General features: G+C 39.9%; 1 protein-coding gene across 1 annotated transcript; it reads right to left on the bottom strand.

The window, feature by feature from the left end:
- Positions 1-471: 471 nt before the first annotated feature.
- On the bottom strand, positions 472-18,442 carry LOC132256925 (unconventional myosin-IXb). Its single transcript, XM_059753533.1, has 10 exons — positions 18,352-18,442; positions 10,464-10,690; positions 10,300-10,408; positions 8,833-9,104; positions 5,561-5,980; positions 5,212-5,499; positions 3,610-4,767; positions 3,128-3,533; positions 2,919-3,067; positions 472-2,850 (listed from the first exon to the last, which is right to left on the bottom strand). Exons 1-10 carry the CDS (start codon positions 18,440-18,442, stop codon positions 2,575-2,577), a joined length of 3,396 nt encoding a protein of 1,131 aa, XP_059609516.1. The 3' UTR covers positions 472-2,574.
- Positions 18,443-21,004: the final 2,562 nt, after the last annotated feature.

The following is a 21,004-nucleotide window of genomic DNA, read 5'->3' as shown; positions in this document are numbered from 1 at the left end:
AAATACATACATTTTACATTTTGACCTGCAAGAAGCGCAGCTATTTATCCTGGGAAATGTATAATGTATGATGATGTGGCAATGAGGCGAATTTATACATAGAGAGATATATTTTTTCTTCTAATTTTAGTAAGAAGGAAAAAATCAATATACCATGTAATATTGTTAATGTACAAACATGCCCAAAAATTTGTAAATACTCCCCCTTTGTTAAGTTTATTCTCCCTTGCGAAATTATTACCTTTTATTATGTATGATTATGCCCCATTTCAAATTGGAGATTTACATTATTTATATATACCTACCAACATATATTTCACACAAAGTGACATGAGGAAAGAGAACAATGCATATTATTTATTAAATGTTATATATATATATATTTGTAATAAAATATAAAAATAAAGTAATGTAAACTATTACAGAAAAATATAAAAGGTGTATTTTAGCTGTTCGGACGATATAGTCTTACCTAGAATCAATTTAAGGTTTCTATTTCGATCGTCTACGATCTAATCAAGTCTCCACTCTATTAGAATCTCTTATGCCAACGCAGTATATTTTGAGAACGTTTCACTGCGAAGGTACACCCCGGATGGCATATTCCATTAACTCTTGGATAATTGTCTATCTCTCCTAATATGTACATATGTACACTCTGGAGTCCTTCTTACACAATATTACCGGCAATTCCGGATACAGTTGAGAGAAGGAAGCATGAAAGTCTTAAATTCTCACTGTTATATCTCCCCTGCTCTTTTTCCTGGTGACTTTAATATCGATATGACGCTCCTGCTTATCCTTTTTTCCCCCCTTTATTCAGACACCAAACAATGTAGGGACATTCTTCAGCACACCCTCACAATATTCCAGCAGCAAAAAAATAGACTCCCCAAAAATCCACTCACACGGAATTTTATCCAAAGACATGTGCTCTGTGTGTAGGTTGGGAGAATTTCAGTCTTCCTGAGTTGTGTGTGGGTTTCAAGGCAAGAAGTAAAATCACGAATTCAGTATCCGTTGCTCAAAATTGAGGACCACACGTAGTAAAACCATGGCACACACTCGCACAAAATTCCGCACTAACAAGAAACAAGAATATACGTAGAATAATCCAGCGGTGCACAGAAATCCCAAAAGCCCATCGCCCACTCAGCAGCGATATGAGCACAGTCACTTGAGGGATGCTGGGTATGGAAAAAGCATTCATTGTTACGTTAGCTATTTCGAGACACAGTCTATTTTTAGAGACAAAGAAAAAGTTTCTCACAGTGACTGATCCACATTATCGCCTCCGGTTTGGATTGATTGCTGCTACAATTGACATTCTCATCACCAAAAGGGGCCAACGAGACACCCTTGGAAGGGTGTGCTGTGGTGGCTCACAAATCAATAACGTTTAGAACACTTGTAGATAGCGATGTGTCGGAGCAAGGGCACATAAAATCCCAAGGGAAAGTCGTAAAGTTTAACTTGCAACTGTCGAGATATGGGGAGTAGTTTGCAGAGAATGGACTCAATCGGCGTTAAAGAAATATTGTCCATCATAGAGATTTATGTGCGGTAATCTATTGGCGCATAACGCAGTCATGAATCTTTACACTTTCATTCTACCTTTTTATACCTTTTCTCTGTCATTTGTATTTCAATTAAGAAGAAAATAACCAAATAATCCTGTGTACTTTTTCCAACTTCTTAGTAATTGTGAGAGTTTGGGAAAAACCTGCAGATTCTCTAAGAAATGATCTACAAAACCAGAAGAAAATTCATTCTAGTACTTCTTTTTTTTTACTAACGTATAAAGTTTAACTGAAGGCTGTGTATTACATAAAAACGTGTCTCTTTCTTCTGCAACTTTATATTTGCTCTAAGTCTGATATTAAATTGAAATCGTCCCACACAAAGTCACCCACATTTTTCATTATTTCAAGCTTTCCCTCTCTTTCTCTCAACTTCATCCCATAGACGGATCTTGTTTCTCATCCCCAAACCTAATTTTTTCTCTCTCTGTAGACATTATCCACTTGGGTGGCTTCCACCCGCACCTATTGAAAGTAAAGTGTTTCATAAACTTATCTGCTTAATTTGTACATGTTTCACTTAAGGTATTTAAAAGCTACGCCATTATGTACATCAATGCGGCCATCCTTATTTCTTTTTCTCCTTTTTCGTGTATATTGTTCAGGTGTGATTCATTTTGTATATTATGTATTTCATTCACTACAGTGGAAACTAATTAAAACTTGGCACATAAACACAGACCTATAACCTATACAAAGAAATATATTGCAATTTCATGTGGCAGTCAATTGAATAGGATTACAAGCTCCAGTCTCGAGGGGAAATTGAACAGGTAACAAAATTGATGATTTCAAGATGTGTTTTCCCCACTATTTTCCTACCATTCGGCATATAACGAAGAGAAAATGCGCATTATGTGATTTCTCACATTCTTCTACTTGCCCTTTTTTGCGTCGATTAGCATGAAATGTTCCAACCCTTTTGCGTTTAAATAATCTTATTATGTACAGTCTTATGTATGCTTATTTGTCCACCTGTCCGACGGTGGAGTCTCTAGATGCTCACGGGCGGTGGGGCGTTCTTGAGGAGCTCCATAAACTGAAACGGCACGTGGAAACTGTGCCCATTGTGCTCAACAATCAAGTGGCCTCGACGGTGCGATGCACCAACGACTGTGACAGCTTCTCCCTTCTTTAACTGCTCACTGGACGGATTTGTGGCCGAGTCCTCGGGAAAATTCATCTTCATGACACGTGTCTGCGGATAGCCGAGCTTGGAATTGCCCGTCACTGTGTAGGGACGACTTGGAGGCACTGGCGGTGGTCGTTCCTGCGGACAAAAGACATTCTTCAGCTCTCTCTCTTTCCCTCTTTCATCGTTGTGGGTGTAAAACTCACCAGATCTAATCCGAAGAGCGTGCAAGTCTGTTGAATAATCTTCGTGTCGCATTTCTCATTGGGATCCGGAGGTGGAGTTCCAGCAATTGGCTGAGGTCTTGGCCTCGAAGTCCCAGCATTCGTTGCACTGGTTGTGGTAGGACGAGTTCCTAAAGAAGAAATAGTGTTCACTGAGGAATCTACTGAAGAACATCATCTAGATTTTATACCATTTGTGGTTGCTGCATTTGAGAGAATTGATGTGGCCAGGATAGGTTCCCTATTCCTCTTCACCGTCCCAATTCGTCGCCTTAACTGCCATCCTCGCCACGAAGCTTGAATTAGTGTCGCACTTCTTGTACGAATATCCGCTCTGAGCTTCTCTAGATGCTGACGAATGCCCTCACTTAAGAAAACGTGGCGCTTTCCAGGCGCCCAGGACAGAGTCACACTTCCATCCAACTCTGGTGGATTCTCCAATGCATGCTGTAAAATCAGTTTGCAATCCTCAAGAGCCTTCTCTTCACAACGTCGCAACAGCCTGAAAGGCGCCAACATCCTATAACGCGCTGTAAATTGTTTGAAGCGCATCCTGTGAGGAAATCCACTCGCCATGAGATTGACAGTCTCCAAAACCTGGACAAAAAACAAGTTCATTAACATAAATTTCTCTATTTCACATCTACAATAATTAAATCAAGTTCTGTCTTACCTGTAAAGCCCGAATTTGACGCACTGCTGTTCCTCTATCGAAACTCCCTGGCGTCTCTGTGGAGTTACTTCGGATGCATCTGACGAAATGTGGTCTCGCATGTACCAGAGTTCTCAGTAAATTATCCAAACGCGTGTGGAAGTCCTGAGTGAGTGTCGACACTGGTTCATCGCCATTCAAGAGATCAGTGTGAGAGGTCGGAGCAATGCGAAAACTTAATCCTCGCGGAACATTATCCACCGCATACAGAGCTTTAAGCTCGGACCCGAAGAGATGTGTGGCAAATCCGAAATTGCAAGTGTGCTTGTAAAATACAGCCACCAGATCGTCGGGAACCACATCACGATTGGTGTCTAGGAAGTCTGAGGCGTCATACTCAACGCGTCCGGCAAAGTGGCGTATGGCAAAAGTGCGTGGATCGTGGGGCTCCGAAGCCTTTGTCTCCAGTCTCGTAGAATTCTTGTGCTGCACTCGAATCTTGGCCACATAACTCTCGGCCGTGCCCCTCACAGCACAATCAGCATCCAGCATGCTGAGCAATCCCGTTCTCAGGGATGATATTAAGTCAATGCAGGGCACGTTATCCACATAATCCACTTCAGTATCGCAGATAATTCCCTCATCTCGACACGATTCCACGCTGCTCTTGAAGATGTGTGTATTGTAAAAGTGCTGCATGGTCTCGGCACAGAGGTTGATGCAGAGATGTTCCAGCTGAGCTGGCCGAGGCTCCTCAAATCCGAACATATCGAGAATCCCGATGAACCCATCCGTGGCATGACGAACAGCATTATTGAGAGCCGCCATGGATTTGCTCCCGGAGTTTCCACCCACGGTGGAAGCGTGCTGACTCGCCATGTCCGCCTGATTGTGCACAGACTCATTGGAATCACTGCTCAGCGTGCCCAATGTCGATCCCAGACGCTTCAAGCTGTTTGCTCTCCTCACAATCGTCGCCACGGTGCGACAATAGAGCGCTTTCGCCAGCGAATCTCTCGTCATATTGGACATATTTGCATCGCAAACGGACTTCACCAGCTGCCCGCGAGCATTGTGCGTCCTCGTCGTGAGGCCACGAAAGAGGGCAGCGGCTGGAACCCCCAGCAATCCGGCTATGGCATTCAATTCGGTTTCACCTTTCACGTCCACTTCGAGACCCTGGAAAACGAAATAAAATTCAAAATTAACTTCAGGATTAAATGAAAGCAATTGTAAATAAAATAGCTTAATAGCAATGTGAATGAATATGTATTTCTATATAGAAAGCCTTCTTAATATACTTTCTAAAGGGGCTTCTATAAATGAAGCAATTAAAAAGATTTGCTCAGATTCAAAATTCACATCTTGGTTGTATTCAGACGTAAATTACCCAATATATTGAAACATCACCGCAAATCTCCTCAATGATATATATATATTATGTATATAATAAAACGCCTGACCCGAGATTTGAACTTCCTACCAACAAAATCACATCTCGAGTGCTTACGCACTGAGCTAAATCCCCTTCTCTGGCTGTGTCGGCAGGAATCCTAACTCGTCTGGAGCTAAACTTAACGAATCTCTAGCCAATACACCAAAAGCTTTCACTTTAGTACTAACCTGACCATCGACAAATTGCACGTTTCCCAGCAAGAGAACCGCAGCCAAGACGCGCACCACGTCAAGGAATGGAATTCCCAGAATGCCGAGACACGCTTTCCATGCCTGGAATCGTGTGGCATCCTCCTTTTCGTTCTGCATCGTGTCCCCGCCTTGCAAGTAGCACAGATTCGTGGGTGTGTAACCGTCCAGGTTCAATCTGACGCGCTCATCATGGTTCAGCCCGGCTAACATTTGATAGAAGATGTGGTAGTTCTTCTCATTGGCCAGCGGACGAATTACTCGAGTCTGCAAGGAAGGATGATTGTGAATTTGTGATGCAGAAAGGGGGATTTCGTGGTCATTTTACCTGATCCAGGAAGTAACAGTGGATTTTGGTGCGATAGAGCGCGCCGTCGGTGACCTGAACCTCGATGAACTGTCCAATACGGCTAGATTCGGAGTTTGTGGTGGTCTTTGCAGAGCCCAGAGACCTAAGGACGGTGAAAGCAGCTGCCAAGTGCTTGAAGGCATCCGTTTCCGGCCCACCGCCAGCCACAGCGAACAATTGTCTCAGCAGGAGCATCGAGCAGTGCGTCTTGCCTGACCCAGATGTTCCGGAGAGAATGATGGCCTGCGGATAGCCTGTCTCCGCTTGCTGGCGCACAGCCTCTTGCACCACTCGACTCATCTGTGCCGCCAGCGGAAGAGAGCGCGTCGAGGAGAGTGTCAAGGGATTCCCGACATCGTGATAGGGATTCACAGAGAGCAGAATCGGTCCCACGTTCGTCTGAAAATGGAAGAAAGGTAGGAAAGGCATAAGAAAGATGACGAGTAAGTCGTAAAAAGTGTAGGTGAACGTGTCTCAATCCATCGAACAATTCCTCAGAGGCAGAGTGTAATTGAAGCACTTAACATTTCTTCCGTAATTATTGCAAATTTGAACAATTTTAATTGAGTGGCAAAGATGTATTTGTGCACACACCATCTCATCTACTCAGCAAAGCTTCTTTCGCGCCCAGAACAAATCAGTCATTAAAACATTGCAACTCCTCGGCATTTTTTCTCCGTCTCACTCTTTCTCGATCAGCACTTTTTACAGCTCCTTGCCGTGGCTTTCCAATTCTGTCCAGAATGTCGATGCTTTTTACATCTCTTGCACACTGTCTTCAGCTTCTTTGGCCTCTCTCATTTATTATTGTTTCTCATTCAAGCATGTTCTGTTCTCTAACACAGCCACACATACACAATTCCGTATCACAGAAAACATCTTTGAGAATCAATGCAGCAAAAGCGTCTCTTCACATCTCACAAACAACTGAGGCTTCCAAAGAATTTATCACACTCAAAACAACCACCAACCATAATGCTTCCTATCTCTCACAGTCTAAGAAAAATGGCAGCACTTCAATTCCATGAATCATTTTCTCAATAATTCCACGCAACACTAAATATATTCAATACTTCTTGCTGCACAGACTCTCGTTTCTTAATTTAAGAGGCGTTTGCTGTAATTTTTCCATAAATTACTAACCAATTTATACCTGTAAATTCTGCAGTAATTTATCATTGCTTTGATGGGTTTGTATTGTAGATATTGCCAGCAATTGCATAACATTTTCGTAACACACCAATTGATGTACAAAAAATCTCATTAACACGGTTTCTGTCTCTGAAAACACTGGTACAGTTTGTCCAGACACTCTAATTTACATTTCAGTCTCTTCAGTGGTTTAAGGGATATGAAATGCACATACTTTTCGTGCCTTTCAATTATTGCACTCTTTGTGAATGCAACAAGCCAAATGGTGCAGGAAAATGAAGAGACAGAAGATAAATCAATAAATTGAAAGAAATTAAACTTATATGCATTGTGCATGTAAATGTCCCGAACAGAAATTGCGTGTTACGTGCATATTATTTGGCATCTCGCCATCAATTTTTGCACTGTTCAGAAATTTCTTTTTCCTCTGTTTTACAAGCCTAAAGTAAAGAAGTGCGAGGCAGAGGAAAAAACGCGTGTACCTCCTCGAATCTTCATGAATTCGCGCAAAATATGATTGAGATGCGGAGTGTGGAAGTGCGTTGAAGCGGAAAGAGAAGTCCGCACTGCCGGTGCTAAAGGCCAAATTTGGCTTTATACTGAATAATTTTGTAATAACTACCATCGCCATACATGGAGGGACAAATTTTTGGGGCCCGACTATAAGCACTCTTTTCTGCTGCTTCCTGAATTTCTTTATTTTCTCATTCTGCTCGGAAGCCAATTATTCGCCTCCTGGATGGGCAATAAAAGCAATCGCCGTGTATGATCTTTCATTAGTGCTCGTGATTCACACACAGCGACAGCATAAATCTGTGGCATTGCTGCGATACGCAAATCACTTCTTAGGAAGGCGCGCACAAAAAGGCAGCTTTAATAGAGCGACAGATAAAAACATACATTCAATACACTGAACAAGGTAGAAAATGCCCGCGGGGAGCATCAAATTTTTGCCTCTCATTTCTCTTCACAAGCCTCCGGAGCTTTTTCCGGTCACCACGGCAGTTCGCTGCCTCTTTCACTCTCCCAATCCCTCAACTTTTAGGCTTATACCATTTTTTTCTCGTTCCTCATTTTATTTTATTTCTTTCACAATCTCGCGCGCTGCCCCGCTCAATAGAGACCCAATGTTAATCTTGCAATAACGAGCTTTTTCCGTTACTCCACAAACCACTCCGCCGCAATATTGGACCGTGTTAGTTAGCCAGAAACGCGTGTACACTTTATTGGTTTTACCACTTTGAGGTCTTTTTGACAAACACATTCGCCACTATAGCAGAAAAAGATTATTTGTCTTTCTACCTCTCTTTGAATAGTTAGAAATTAAACTATTACAAGACCCCCAGAGTGAAACATTTTTCAAATTTCTCTATAGACACTCTATAGTCCAACTTCATGTTATGTCTTATGATAACATCACATTTTCCATCTAATTGAGAGAAAAAATTAAAGTGACTTTTTGAGTGTTAAAATTGCGTTAATGCCCAGTGAATTTTGAATAGTGATTTTAAATGTTTAATCATTAGTTTAAGCTAACAAATTTCAAAGCAATGAGCCATAGGAAATGGTTTCTATACAAATTTCTCAGAGCCTTAGGATTAAAAAGGTTAACTATACAATATTGCAAAGAATTTTTAGCTCAGAATAAATAAACCACAAAATTTAAGCCCGAGGGTCCATCAGTGCCCTTATTTACCTTTCACTGCTTACGCCCATAAGAAATGTATTGCCAACATTGCCAATTATGGAATAATGAATATTGCCCATTATCAATAATTGTGATATGATTAATTCTCATGTCAAAAATTCACAGCAACTTACTGAACACGTATGAAAGAGACAACAAGAATGCAGGATTTTATAGGACAGTGAGAAATTAAAAAGCCGCTATATCTTCTATATATCAGTTTTGTAAATCTCAATATTGCGGGATTTTTTCTCTTGGTCGAAAATGACAGGTATTTTCTCCAATTAAGCCTCCTTTTATGATTACATCTCACACAGATTTTCTCCCATATATCTTTGTTGATGATTGAGAAATCATCATTGGGGGAATTTCCAGATAAAGCATCTAATGGACTCATGGGAATGATACTCACGAAGTATTTGTTCTCGCCGAAGCGCGCCTGCAAAGTCTTCATGACGGCGTCCTCGGTTAGAGGTCCAGGCAAGTGAATGAGGTCCTCCATTTCAATCGGGGACAGCTTCTTGGCGGGTGTGGCAGTGTTGCTGGATATGTGAAGTCCTTGCAGGAGTCCGGCTGCGCCACAGCTCGCCATGGTGGCGACGCCGCTGCCCAGAGCGCATCCGTTCATCTTGAGCGACGGCGTGTCAATGATTCCGCGTCTGGGCGAGGTGCTCTGTGGAATGTCTGCCGTGAGGAGTGAAAGAGAGCCATTAAGCATGATGTAGCACACTTTTGCGAGACACTTTCATGCGGACAAACCCACCCAGGAGAGGTTCTTTGAACTGCAAATTTCTTCCCGCGTGAATTTCGACTGTCGCGCATAAATCTTATCGGATTATGATGCTGCGAATGCAAAAGGTATCTTCCAATTGACATTCACATATTTATTGCGTCTCATTCGGAGCTTATAGTGTGCGCCTCTCAGGATCATGCCGACAATGTCCAAAATTGACCATTAATTAATTTGAAATGTGTCCCACTTAATTTGCATAAAGCTTCCAAATGATAAATTTTCTCTTCTTTTCATCGTTTTAATTGTAAATTTGAACAGAATATGCTTACAAAATATCATAAGAACCCCCAAAAGAGCGCGTTTTTCAAGACTTCTTAATTACCTTTAATTGATAGTGGAAAAAAGTGCGATTAATTACTTGCAAAACTGTTCAATAAATCAGGTTCAATTTCTCTTCACATGAGATTACGTGAGAGCAATATTTATTTTGTCTTTCTTTGTGAAATTCCCATGAAGTTCTAAAACGCAGGTAACGCTGCGATAAAAAGGAACGCGAAAAATAAATGCCAATTTAATTCCAGCATAAAATTCACAAATTGCATAATATCCATTTACATTTCAAGCCACACACAAAGTGTACATGACGCTATGAATGATCAATGGTATACAAAACACAGCGCATATTTTGATACCCGTACAAGATGGAAATTTAATAAATCGCCCCAATGTACGAGGTTTCAATGTGTGTGCTGAGCAAAAAAAACAACAATAATAGTGGAGTGATTTATAGTGGAAGGCTGGAGAGTTTATGGGCACGAGTTAAGTGAACTGGATTAAATTTCTGTCGCTGGGATTGCGCGCTAAACTGGATTTTCACCTTCTTGTCCCATTCAATATGAAAGAGTATAAAATGCAATGCACTCTTGGCAATGTGGCAAAATAGTAACTCTAGCCACAAGATAGCACAGAATAATTGGGAATTATGCAAAAGAGGGTAACACTGATGTATCTGTTGCAAAACCCCAAAACCTTTAAGATAGGCGGGAAATTTCACCGAATTGAATAGCTTGTTCTCACACTATTTCATCGCCAAGACAATAAAGGCATCCCGAGTGAAAAATTGCGCTATTAATTCCTCTCACTCACCTGGCATTTGGTGAGGCAGTGGGTGTGGTATTGAGGTATTCCTTGGTGAAACTATTGGTACACTGCCGCTATTTCCCTGTGGCAAACACCCTGAAGAGATGCCATGGATCTGCGCGGGAGAGATATTAAAGACATCAGTCAGAAGCACTGGCAATTTTACATACCGTCTTCACCTTGCTGGAGCCATTCAGGTGGGCATTTGGCCCTGTTGTTGTCGTTCCCGTGTTAACGTTGGCGCCCACAACACACCCTCCAGCTCCCGTAGCTGTCGATGTGTTCAGGGTGGTCGCCGTCTGACCAACATGGAGTCGATTGCGCAAAGTCACGAGTTCTGTGCTTAGACTCTTGAGCCGCTGCTGCAGATGAACAGCCTCGTTGGATGAAGATGCGTCTGCAAGACAAAACAGACATTTGGTTCGAATGTGTTTGCTGGAACTTTGAAAAATCTTTTTTCATCCCAAAAGACCCACATGTGATTTTCTCATGTCGATCTAAGAGTACCAATCGCCAATAACTTCAGTAATAGTGGCAAGGAAGAATTTTACTATCTTTCAAATCTTTATGAAGTAACATTATAAGATTTTACACGTAACAGCTTTTGAAAAGCAACAACTTGTCCTGACTCAGATGCTGGATACTATCAGTATATTATTTATTGTGAAAGTTAGCATAGTTATTGTGAATCAATCAATCAATATCTATACGCATTTCCAAGCGTATTTGTGAGCTTCAACGAAGTTGACGGCGGAAAAAAGGTGCCAATTCTTCGCGGTAAGTGATAAAAGCCATCCTTAGTGTCTGTCCACTTCTTTTATCTCGGCAACGGTGCGACTGCGAGAATGCTGCATGCGTTTTCACAACACTGGAGGAGACGAAGAACTGTTGGATGTTGTGACGCTCCTCTCAATTATTCACTAACATGTTCACTGGATGGCTTTTGGTGTCTCATCGCGTCCTCTTCTTCTGAGTGGGAAATTTTATTATCCCCTCGTCACACAAATGCAGTCAATATTTATGTGCGTGGACATGAAATAAAGTGTACTTTTGTGACCAATTCACCGTGGTTCATTTATATAAACATCTTACCGCTGTCATATACAGTTATGTCCATTTGCCACTAATGATTTTTAGTATTAATTTTATGATTGCAATTCACTGATGAACAAGTGTTTATTCCACTTCACTCAAAAATTGAGAGAGACCTCTTCTGCCTCCCCTTTTTTGCCCGATTGCGTCTCCATTGTGATAAATATGGCATCGCGAAGGGGTGCATGAGGAATTTATTGCTTATTGACACGATATTTTATGCAACATTGTCACACACATTGGAGAAAACACCTATGCTCCACTTCAGAATGGCATTTCTGAAACTATTCCATTCATAAATCATCTTGAATGGAATTGCACTTAAAAACTGTGCGAAGAACATTCCCATCTTTGCCACGAGAGTTGTTCAGAGAGTGCGTCTATCTCTTGACTGGTAAAAGTGCTCTATGCGTCTAATTGAAACAGAGAGGATGTGGTCAAAAACACATCTTGCGAACGTTTCCACGGTGAAAAATCCTTAGAGGTGTCGTAAAATAGTATTCATCAAAAAATCACAAATGCATGAACATAAAACCAAGGGATTCATTAGCTGGCATTAATGATGTTTTGTAATTAAATGCAATTAATTTAATAAGTTCCATAACATCATCCAATTACAGCAAAAACACCACATTTAGCAACATTTATTGCTTTGCTATCGCTAGAATATTTAAGTCGCTGGCATGGAGGACATGCAAAAAGCCCATTTGTAGACATACATACTTCTCGAGCAATTAGCAGCCTTTCGTGGTGCTACGCATGTGTTTTGTGAAGACGGTATAGAAAAAAGCAATTAGAGACACTCTTGCACTTCCGATAAATTAGTTCTCATCAGGGATGATTATATGCAAAAATTGGTGCAAAGTAGAAATAAAAGAAATATTGTGGATTGAGATGAAAGGAGTGCGCTCGATGATGCGTGAAAAGAGCAAAAATGGCAATGAAATAAAGCGGATCCACGCGAGGAATGATGATTAAATTCAAAATCGCATGCTATAAATTATTATGTGTGGCACATGATATTAATTATGTGTGTGTCATGCTTTTATTTTGCGCTCTACCCTGTGCGCCGCTTTCATCCTTCTGTCCACATGCTGGATGATGTTTATGTGGCGCGGATGGCATGGATGATGTTGGCAAAGAAGCGTCCATGCCAGAGATATCCGCTGAGTCGTAAAACAACTGACCAGTGATAGTATAATTACATGTTGTCTCTCGTGATTTCCATGTCATATCCTTTCGATCGTGCCCTTTCTCGATAAACAAGTGCAATTTGAGCTTCTCAGAAATTGTAAGAAAATCTATTTGGTTGTTTCAGCGTGATGCGTGTCCAAAAAGATGAGAATTTGCGCGTTTAAACTGAGGTTATTGTGAGAAGAAAAAAAACACCACACTCTTCAGTAGAGGAGAGTTTGCAGATTGAGAATAAAGCCAAAATAAGGATGTTATTGACCTCAAGCAGTCGATACATGCAATATAATAAGAATATCAAAATGGCTCTGAGGGAAATCAAATAAAAGTCGCGATATATAGAAATTCAAGTTATTCTGCCGTTCTGCAACTTCCAATAAAAATTGCATCTTTATGGACATTGGAATAATAATTAATATAAAGTGATCGCACTGAACTTCTATCAAGTTACGGGAATGTAATTCGTTTTATGCCTCTGTAAAGTTTCAACTCTTAAAATTTATTTACTCAGCATTCCACCAACTACTTTTTCAGCCTTCCTTTTGCATCCTCCGTGGAACAGATCTCTCACCACTTCTCAAATCTATCAAGCAAGGCAATATTCTCAGCTCAAGTCTTCTCTTATATTCTCTCTCTATTTTTCATCCACTCTGCCTCCGTCAGTCGTCCTGCCTTATGTGAATATATCTAAACTACTCTATATAAACATACCTTGTGCAAGGTGAAGATAAAATGAAGAAACTAACCCAAAACTGATTTAGCTTTGGAGCGTAATAAACCACAATTTATACATATTCATTGCTTCTTCCTTACAATACATATGAATGTACATACTATAGAGGAATAGTCATGAATTTTGTGAATTCAGAAAAAGCTCACAGGAAAAATATTGTGAATTCGAAAAGTTTTGATTAACCAATGAAAATATAAGTTAAAACATCAAAGACATGATGGCATAAAGTGAATAAAAAGAACTTCACATATTGTGATTATGATAAATTAACTTGGAGAGGAGATTTTCACTCGGATGGACTTTTTTTTACCACATTTCCTCCTCTTCGTCTTTTCAATACCTTCGATCATCATCAATATGAGTCGAGGTCTCCATACAAAACATTGCCAGCCAATATGAAATGCTGAGAAACTCGCGAGGAGTGTGCGCGCGGAAAAAAATGGATGGAAGAATGAAAGATTTCAGTCTCCTTTTTTCTCACTTGCCCTCCTCATCACCATAAACCTTTAGTGGTCCATTGGTATTCAAGAAAACATTACAATGTTATAACTCAATAAGCCGCAGGCAACTTTTAATACTGTTTTTCCTTCGTTCTCGGAAATCGAGCGACAATGAGGTGGTTCGCGATGGCATGAAAGAGGAAAATGGAGAATTTTAAATACAGGTATTTTCGCTCAAAGGCCCCACCGAAAGGTCCACTTTTCTCTTGCGTTTTTTCTCCTTGCATTTCCTTGAAATTCACGCGTGAAAACTCAACTGACGATGAAAGACACTGGACGGTTCTTGTGACTGGGTATTTTCGTTCATTCGCCTGAGAAAAGAAGAGGCGAAAAAAAGACGGAAAGATAAAGATGAAGATGATGGTTGTGTGGATCTCTGACATCGCAAGTAATAATAAACGTGAGCGCCGAAAAACATCAACACAAGAATACAACCAGTTCTTTTTCGAATATTCAATGATCACTGCTGGACGTCTGCGTGTATTTGTGGTAAGACGTATATATATATATATATATATATATATAACGATGTTATTAACTTCTTTTTACACGTTCATCTCCAACTTGTGCTTTTATTTGGTTTTTTCCTCTCTTTCACTCCTCTCAAGTGAGAGAGAAAAAATGAATGAGAAGAACACACAGATATTTCATCTACATCATTTCTTGTGTGAGATTTTTTCAGACTCAAGGCACCTCTTAATTTTCCCAACTCCTGATATGACCTCCAGCACAATCATCAACCTCTTCGTCTACTTTCTCACAATTATTGGGAAGTCATATGCTCGATGATCATGTTGTATGTGTGCATGTTGAGATAGAAAAAGGATGAAGATGACAAATGAAGTTTAAAGAGCCTCTCTATTCTATGCTTTATGTTTATATTCAACTCTTAACTTAAAGCCATCATCGATGCATTGGCAAAAGCAAAGGTACGAAAAATTTCAATGTAACATATTCATGTCATGAGTTCAGTGACTTTGAGAAAGGCATCAAAAACTGGCTTTTCATTGAGTTTGATTTTTATTATTATTATTATAAATAAATGGGCAGAGAATTAGTGTCCAAAGCGATCTTGGCAAGAAGGAGGAAAAGTCACAAGTTTATAGACTGAATTTTTAACCATCATTATCATCACTCCACTCTTCATGCTTAAAGCTTAAAGGTGCGACTTGAGTTCGAGCGAACACTCTTTTTTCTCACTTTTACTTTATCATCTTGCGTCCAGGGTATTAAAATTAACCAAATATCGCGAGGAGATTTTAACGGGTTTTCTGACAAAAATTCAACATGAGACCATATCAACGAAGGAGCTCATCAATAACTCATGAAAGCAACAATTTGGCGAAAGATGCTGAGCTTTATCTGACCAAATGTTATACTTAATTGATGACTCCCATTAATTTTATGATAGAATGGAGAACCGAAAACGTCTCTTCCACAATCTTTGTAGTGATTTCTTCTTAAAGCGTCGGAATTAGCAGAGAAATAGTGAAGAGATTAACTATTCTGAGAGAAGACTTGTACAAGAGGAGATGTAACGTCTGAAGAAGTAAAAAATTGAAATTCGAGATGTCCTTCAGGAGTGCAATAACAAAATTTGAACAAATCTATTTGCTCTAATTGTGGGCCGGATTGGTTTAATCATTAATTTGCAAGAGAATAAGATTCAAGGCTCTCTATGGACGAACGTTAAATTCTGATGAAGAAGCACAATAAAACACTGTTATTGTAACCTTCTTAGCCTCGAAATTCTTCTGTATACTTTCTACTTGTATTTTATAAATAACGTATGCAAAAGACTAATTTTATCAATTAGGGCATGAAAAGCCACAACGTCTTTATTTCCATATGTAATATGAAGGACATAAAGAGGTCTGTGCGACGTAACAGCAGAAAAAAACCAATTTTCCTGATTGCAATCAATTGTATCAACAAGGCAATCTCATTTCATGTGGTTTTAGCACACCCGAAGGGAGTACGCCTGCAGAGACTCCCCACTTCTTGCATCTCTTTGCTCGATGCCAGCGCTCAAAACACAAAATAACACTGGCAATTGTGGTACACAGAAGAAACACTGAGAGAGAGTGGAGCACAAAAACCACATTGACGCCATGACAGTGTTTAGCTTCGGCCAAGAGTCTCGAACAACAAAATGCTTCTCAGCGCACCACAAGAGGTGTACATCTATTCTAAATAGCAATTTAACCACAAAAGACACTCGACTTGGAAGCTATACAAGAATTCAGAGTCATTATAAGCACGAGATGGGATTTTTTTCTATCGGCATCTTCATCAAGTTCTTCAACAGCCACGAAAGAGATAAAAGGAAAAGGATAAGAAAATGCGCGGGAAAAGGATATTCGCTAGTTTGATGATGATGATATGTCATCAATTCTATTGCCTGAAAACATGGTGCAAAATTTTTTGAGAAGGGAAAACTATACATAGTTGCATATATAAATTTTAATCGAAAAAAACCTCGGCCAATATGAAGGTAAAAAGCAACAAGAGGCGATTTTGATCTCCCCCGAGTCCCGAGTCAGGGCAGAAAAGCAATCGAAAGACGCGCGAGTTCTTATTTGAATACAAACTCCACAAAAGAGAGAAACTTTAAGAAAGGAATGAAAATCGTGACGATTGTTTAATTTTTATTTGCTGGCTTTTTTCCCTGCCTTTTCAACATCTACTTGCGCGCACCTTTCGAAGAGAATAAAAGCACCAAAGACACCAAATTCAAACCAGTTGCGCTTGATTTGTTCTATTATGTGTGGCATCACTCTTCACCCCTCTCACTCAACATATGCGGCTCTTTCCCATCCACAGTCTTCGCCAGAGAGATGAAAATTATAAGATAGGTACGTATGTATGTATGCAAGCCCCACCACCGGAGAGGAGAAGCAAAAGGCAAAAGAGAGCGTATGTGAAGAAAACAGAAGATATTTCTGCACTTCGCCTCGGACTTTTGGCGATTGGAGCTGGCTAATTTAAGCATTATCCTGCATTATTATTCCTTGTCATTTTCCCCAATGTATTCACGCAAATCGACCGTGAATTTGCAATTAAAATATAGCGAATGCGTGAGCTTCATGCTGCTCTGTGCACAGGTTACAGTGAAACGCAAGACTTCAATGCGCACAAGCAACGAACCCAACACATTCCTTCTTCTCATCGCGAGGAACCTTTTTTATATTGACCCCTTTTTTCCTCGCCACACTTATAATTACTACCTTACAGCTGGATGTATAAAATTACACATATTGGCTGATTGGAACACACAAACTGCCGGTAAATAATAGAGGTAAGCATTCTCTTTCAGGCGATTTATTCAGCAGACGGTGCTGGAAACTACTTTGGTCTAACTATATGGAGTTTCTCGCCAAGCTATACTTTCTAAAAACACAAAATTGGCGATTATCCATTGAGAGACTCATGAGTGATCCACAATGGCTCAGCATTGCAATTTCCAGTGGTCATAAACATGTCACAATCGCCTTTCTGCTACTTGTAAGACGCAATGGATGGCAAAAGGACTTGACGCCTTGCATTCAATGAAATCAGTCACATGTTTGTTTTCTGCTTCTTTCTTATTGTGTCGCAAAGTGATTGGTTTGATTGCTGCATCCAAGGGTGCAGGATAACAAAATGAAATTCTATGCAATCACTTTACGACAGTGTATCAGTTGTTTAGGCATTGAATAAGCGCATTTCGCCTTCTCCTTCATCTGCTAAATAGCGCTCGCGCTCACCTCTCTCTGAACATCTAACGAAAAATGGAAAGAACTGCGCCCACTTAATTTCAGAATTACATTAAATTATAATGTGTACCATCTAGAGAAAATTTACCCACAACAGCTGAAGAAAGATACAGCCATATATTAATGCATATACATATAACTTCTCTTCCACTAACGGAACAACTATGCAATATAATTGTGTTTGGCGATATAGGAGGCAACAAAAGAGCGAGGGAGAATTGATCTTGATAAGAGAAACCTGGGAATTCACTTCCAAAGGAACTTTTCAATTGATTCTGATTGCAAAAGTAATCTCAAATTATGATTTTTCACCTCTAGAAGGAAAAAAACACATTGACGTCTGCAACTGAGCAAGTCGCTAAATTTAGCGACGACTTATTTATAAAATGTGAGATATTTCAGGTATTTCTCGTCATGCTGGAAGGGCAAGATGAGCAACATGGTGCTCATAAACAAATATAAATTGTATTAAACCAGATTCATGGGCAAAGAACCGAAATCGAATATCTTCCTTTGCTCACTTCGCATGTTTTATTGTTTGCCGCGTCGACACAACGTATGGGAAAGAAGAATCGACAAGAGAAGGAATTGAAGAGATGTTCTCTCAACACAGAGAATCCTCCGAAGAGATGAAATAATTTTGTGGTATGTTTTTGCCAATATTATGGAGTTAAGAAGAATGCTTAACGATGGTGATGCAGAAAATTCCAATCAATAATATTTCTAAAACAGTCTTTCATCGTTTGGACAGTGATATAATGATGTGGAATCACACTTAATTGCTTACCCTGAAGCTTCTTCTCAGTTTCCCAGAATTTCTGCAATTCTGTAAAATACTTGTCCAATATGAACACCTTTGAGAGGCCGAGAGTGGCCATGGTTTTAGTCACACTAACTCAATCGTCCACTCTAGCACTCAATTCGTCTATGAAAAACACTTCCAGCGTCTCTTCCAAGTTCACAGTTGGGTAAAATGATCTCCTGGATCCCGTTTTTACACCTGATCAATATATCTCTCGTTCCCTCTTTCTCTTAGTTAAACAATAAACCTCGGTTTATTTTCCTCGAACCACTCTTATTGTGATGCAAAATAAACTCAAAATGTCTCTCAGTCTCCGAGTGTTTTCACACACATAATCAATATCACATTACGATGCGAAATTGCAAGTAGCGACGGTTGAATTGTGCTCTGTATTGTATAAAGCACCAAAATGTGATTTGTGAGTTCTTTTTCTGATTTTTAACAATGCAAAAACGCCAATTTTATTCATATTACAGAAACACAGCACTGGAAAGATATAGATGAAGGGAGAATAACAACAACAAAAAATTAAGCCACCTTTTCAATCACTTCTTTTTGGTCTCTGCCGAGATGGCGAAGAACGAAATATTGAAAGAATATATTGTGAAGACACAACAAAGATGAATAGGACAGCACACCAGTAAAAAATATGTGCACAGCAGAATTCACCAGCCTCCCGACTTAGACTACCTGCTCGTATAAAATACACCTCAAAACTGAGAGTTCCCACTACAAACAAGGTGAGTGGGACCCAATGTCTCAGGTACAAGAAGCCCGTCTGATCGTCTCTTTCCGTACCATCAAGATCTCACCTCTCTCGCGCTGCTCTAACCAATTCATTCAGCCAATTCCATCGTGAGCGCCAAGAAGCCAACAATACCGTCATCTCACTTGCCCCGCCGTGACCAAGTCATCACTGAATTTCCACTTTTCACACACCATCCAACTCACACACACACCCCAGCACCAATTTTGTTGGCTGAGGGCATTCTCGGACGTACAGGTCCAATGCGCTCTAACGATCTCTCTCACTCACGCGGCGAATGGATATCAAAAGCTCAAATTGAGGTTACACGTTGAGATAAATTTCAATTGAACACAACATACACCTGAGAAGAGAAGGAGGATAAGTAATACATTTGAAAGTCCAACTCATAATATTTATGACTCAGGAATTTATTAATTGGGATTAAAAGAAAATCGATCATAGAAGTTAATTACTTGAATTGACAGAAATAAGAATTGCGTAAAGGAATAAAGTTAAGAAGAACCGAGCATAAAGTTAGAAGAAAAACTCTAAAAAGGACCTCAAAATCTTTGAAGATTGGAATTAAAGCCTTTAATTTTTGAATCCGAACTATTTCATAACAAAATTGCTCGATTTTCAGCAATTGATCGCCCTCTAAATCATCTCATGATGCTCATAGTCTTCTCTCGCCAGTAAATGTGTGCTAAGGTGAGAGAGCACGAAAGACATCTGTGGAGGTGAAAGAGAAGACACAAAATCATGTTGAGACAGTGACTGTGTAGATTTCTAACGTAACTGCAGCCAGTGAACTTCTTCAGAAACATTTTAATGCATAAATTCAACAATGATTCTCACTTCATGATTCCTCCTGATGCTTAAAATTACAACCTCCTCTTTTTCTCTATTGAAAAGCTATTCTCGTGTAAGAAAATACCATACATTGGCTGTTTTTGCGTCCCTCACGCGCCCTTTTCATAGTCAATTCGAACAAGTGACTCTAAATATTCAAGCACTCGGCGCGCGCATTAACCAAAGTGAAATCCATACCCAGAGAGACTGAGAAGAAATGCAATTGTTCCTCTATATTGAAATACATATTCATATTGTGGATATTTCTGAGCACATAAATGAATTATACCGAAAAAATACCCAGTGACAGATTAATTTTGGGATGGCACAAAATGCGTGCGAGAAAACGCAAGATGAGAGATTAATTAATTGTGATAATTTGTTGGCACCTCTGTTTTGTCTTTCGCCCTCTTTCACTTGGTAACCCAGGTACATTTTATGTGTAAAAGTATCCCACACAATTAATGTAGACAATTCCCACGAAGATGATGAATATATTTGGTATTTCCGTTGCTCTTGAGCATTCAGCCAACCCGACCAAATAGATGAATCCAGTGAAAAAACTATCCATGGAAACTATGTAATTATACCTGTGACTTTGTTAAGCGGTATAAAATGTCACTCATACAGAGAATTGGGGAGTCGAGGGTATATTACACTTTGTGATTATAAATTGAAATTCGCCCGGCCAGACAAAATACCCGAAGAGAGACAACTCACACATCTCATTTTAATGTGCATACTGAAATTTTATAATAAATTCATTTGAGTTCAGTACTCAGAGAAGCTGGTATCACATGTAATTCTCCGACGTCCAAAGAAGTCGATGAAACTTTATGCGATAGAAGGTTGAAAAAATGAAGAAGACACCAAAGAAGATATTCAGGCAAGAGGACCACAGAAAACCTGTTTTCTCTCACTTACTCCTTTGCTCACCTCCCTGGAGCATCACTCGAGTGCTTCTTCATCTCTCTGATCACATGAAAATGCCGTGTAATATAAATTTTCGAGTTTTATTCCCTCCAATCATTGTGGACCCAC

This window comes from Phlebotomus argentipes, unplaced genomic scaffold, assembly GCF_947086385.1.
Source record: "Phlebotomus argentipes unplaced genomic scaffold, Phlebotomus argentipes genome assembly contig_33, whole genome shotgun sequence".
NCBI classification, from domain to species: Eukaryota; Metazoa; Arthropoda; class Insecta; order Diptera; family Psychodidae; genus Phlebotomus; species Phlebotomus argentipes.
The sequence above is the reverse complement of the archived record's forward strand: the minus strand, read 5'-3'. Positions and strand labels throughout refer to the sequence as shown.

Excerpts from the sequence above, each read along its gene's own strand:
- LOC132256925 (XM_059753533.1), bottom strand. The coding sequence starts at position 18,442 with ATGGCCACTCTCGGCCTCTCAAAGGTGTTCATATTGGACAAGTATTTT. Across the intron at positions 9,105-10,299 it reads ACTGCCTCACCAAATGCCAG|ACATTCCACAGAGCACCTCG; the intron begins GTGAGTGAGAGG and ends TCCTCACGGCAG. Across the intron at positions 4,768-5,211 it reads TGCAATTTGTCGATGGTCAG|GGTCTCGAAGTGGACGTGAA; the intron begins GTTAGTACTAAA and ends TTCGTTTTCCAG.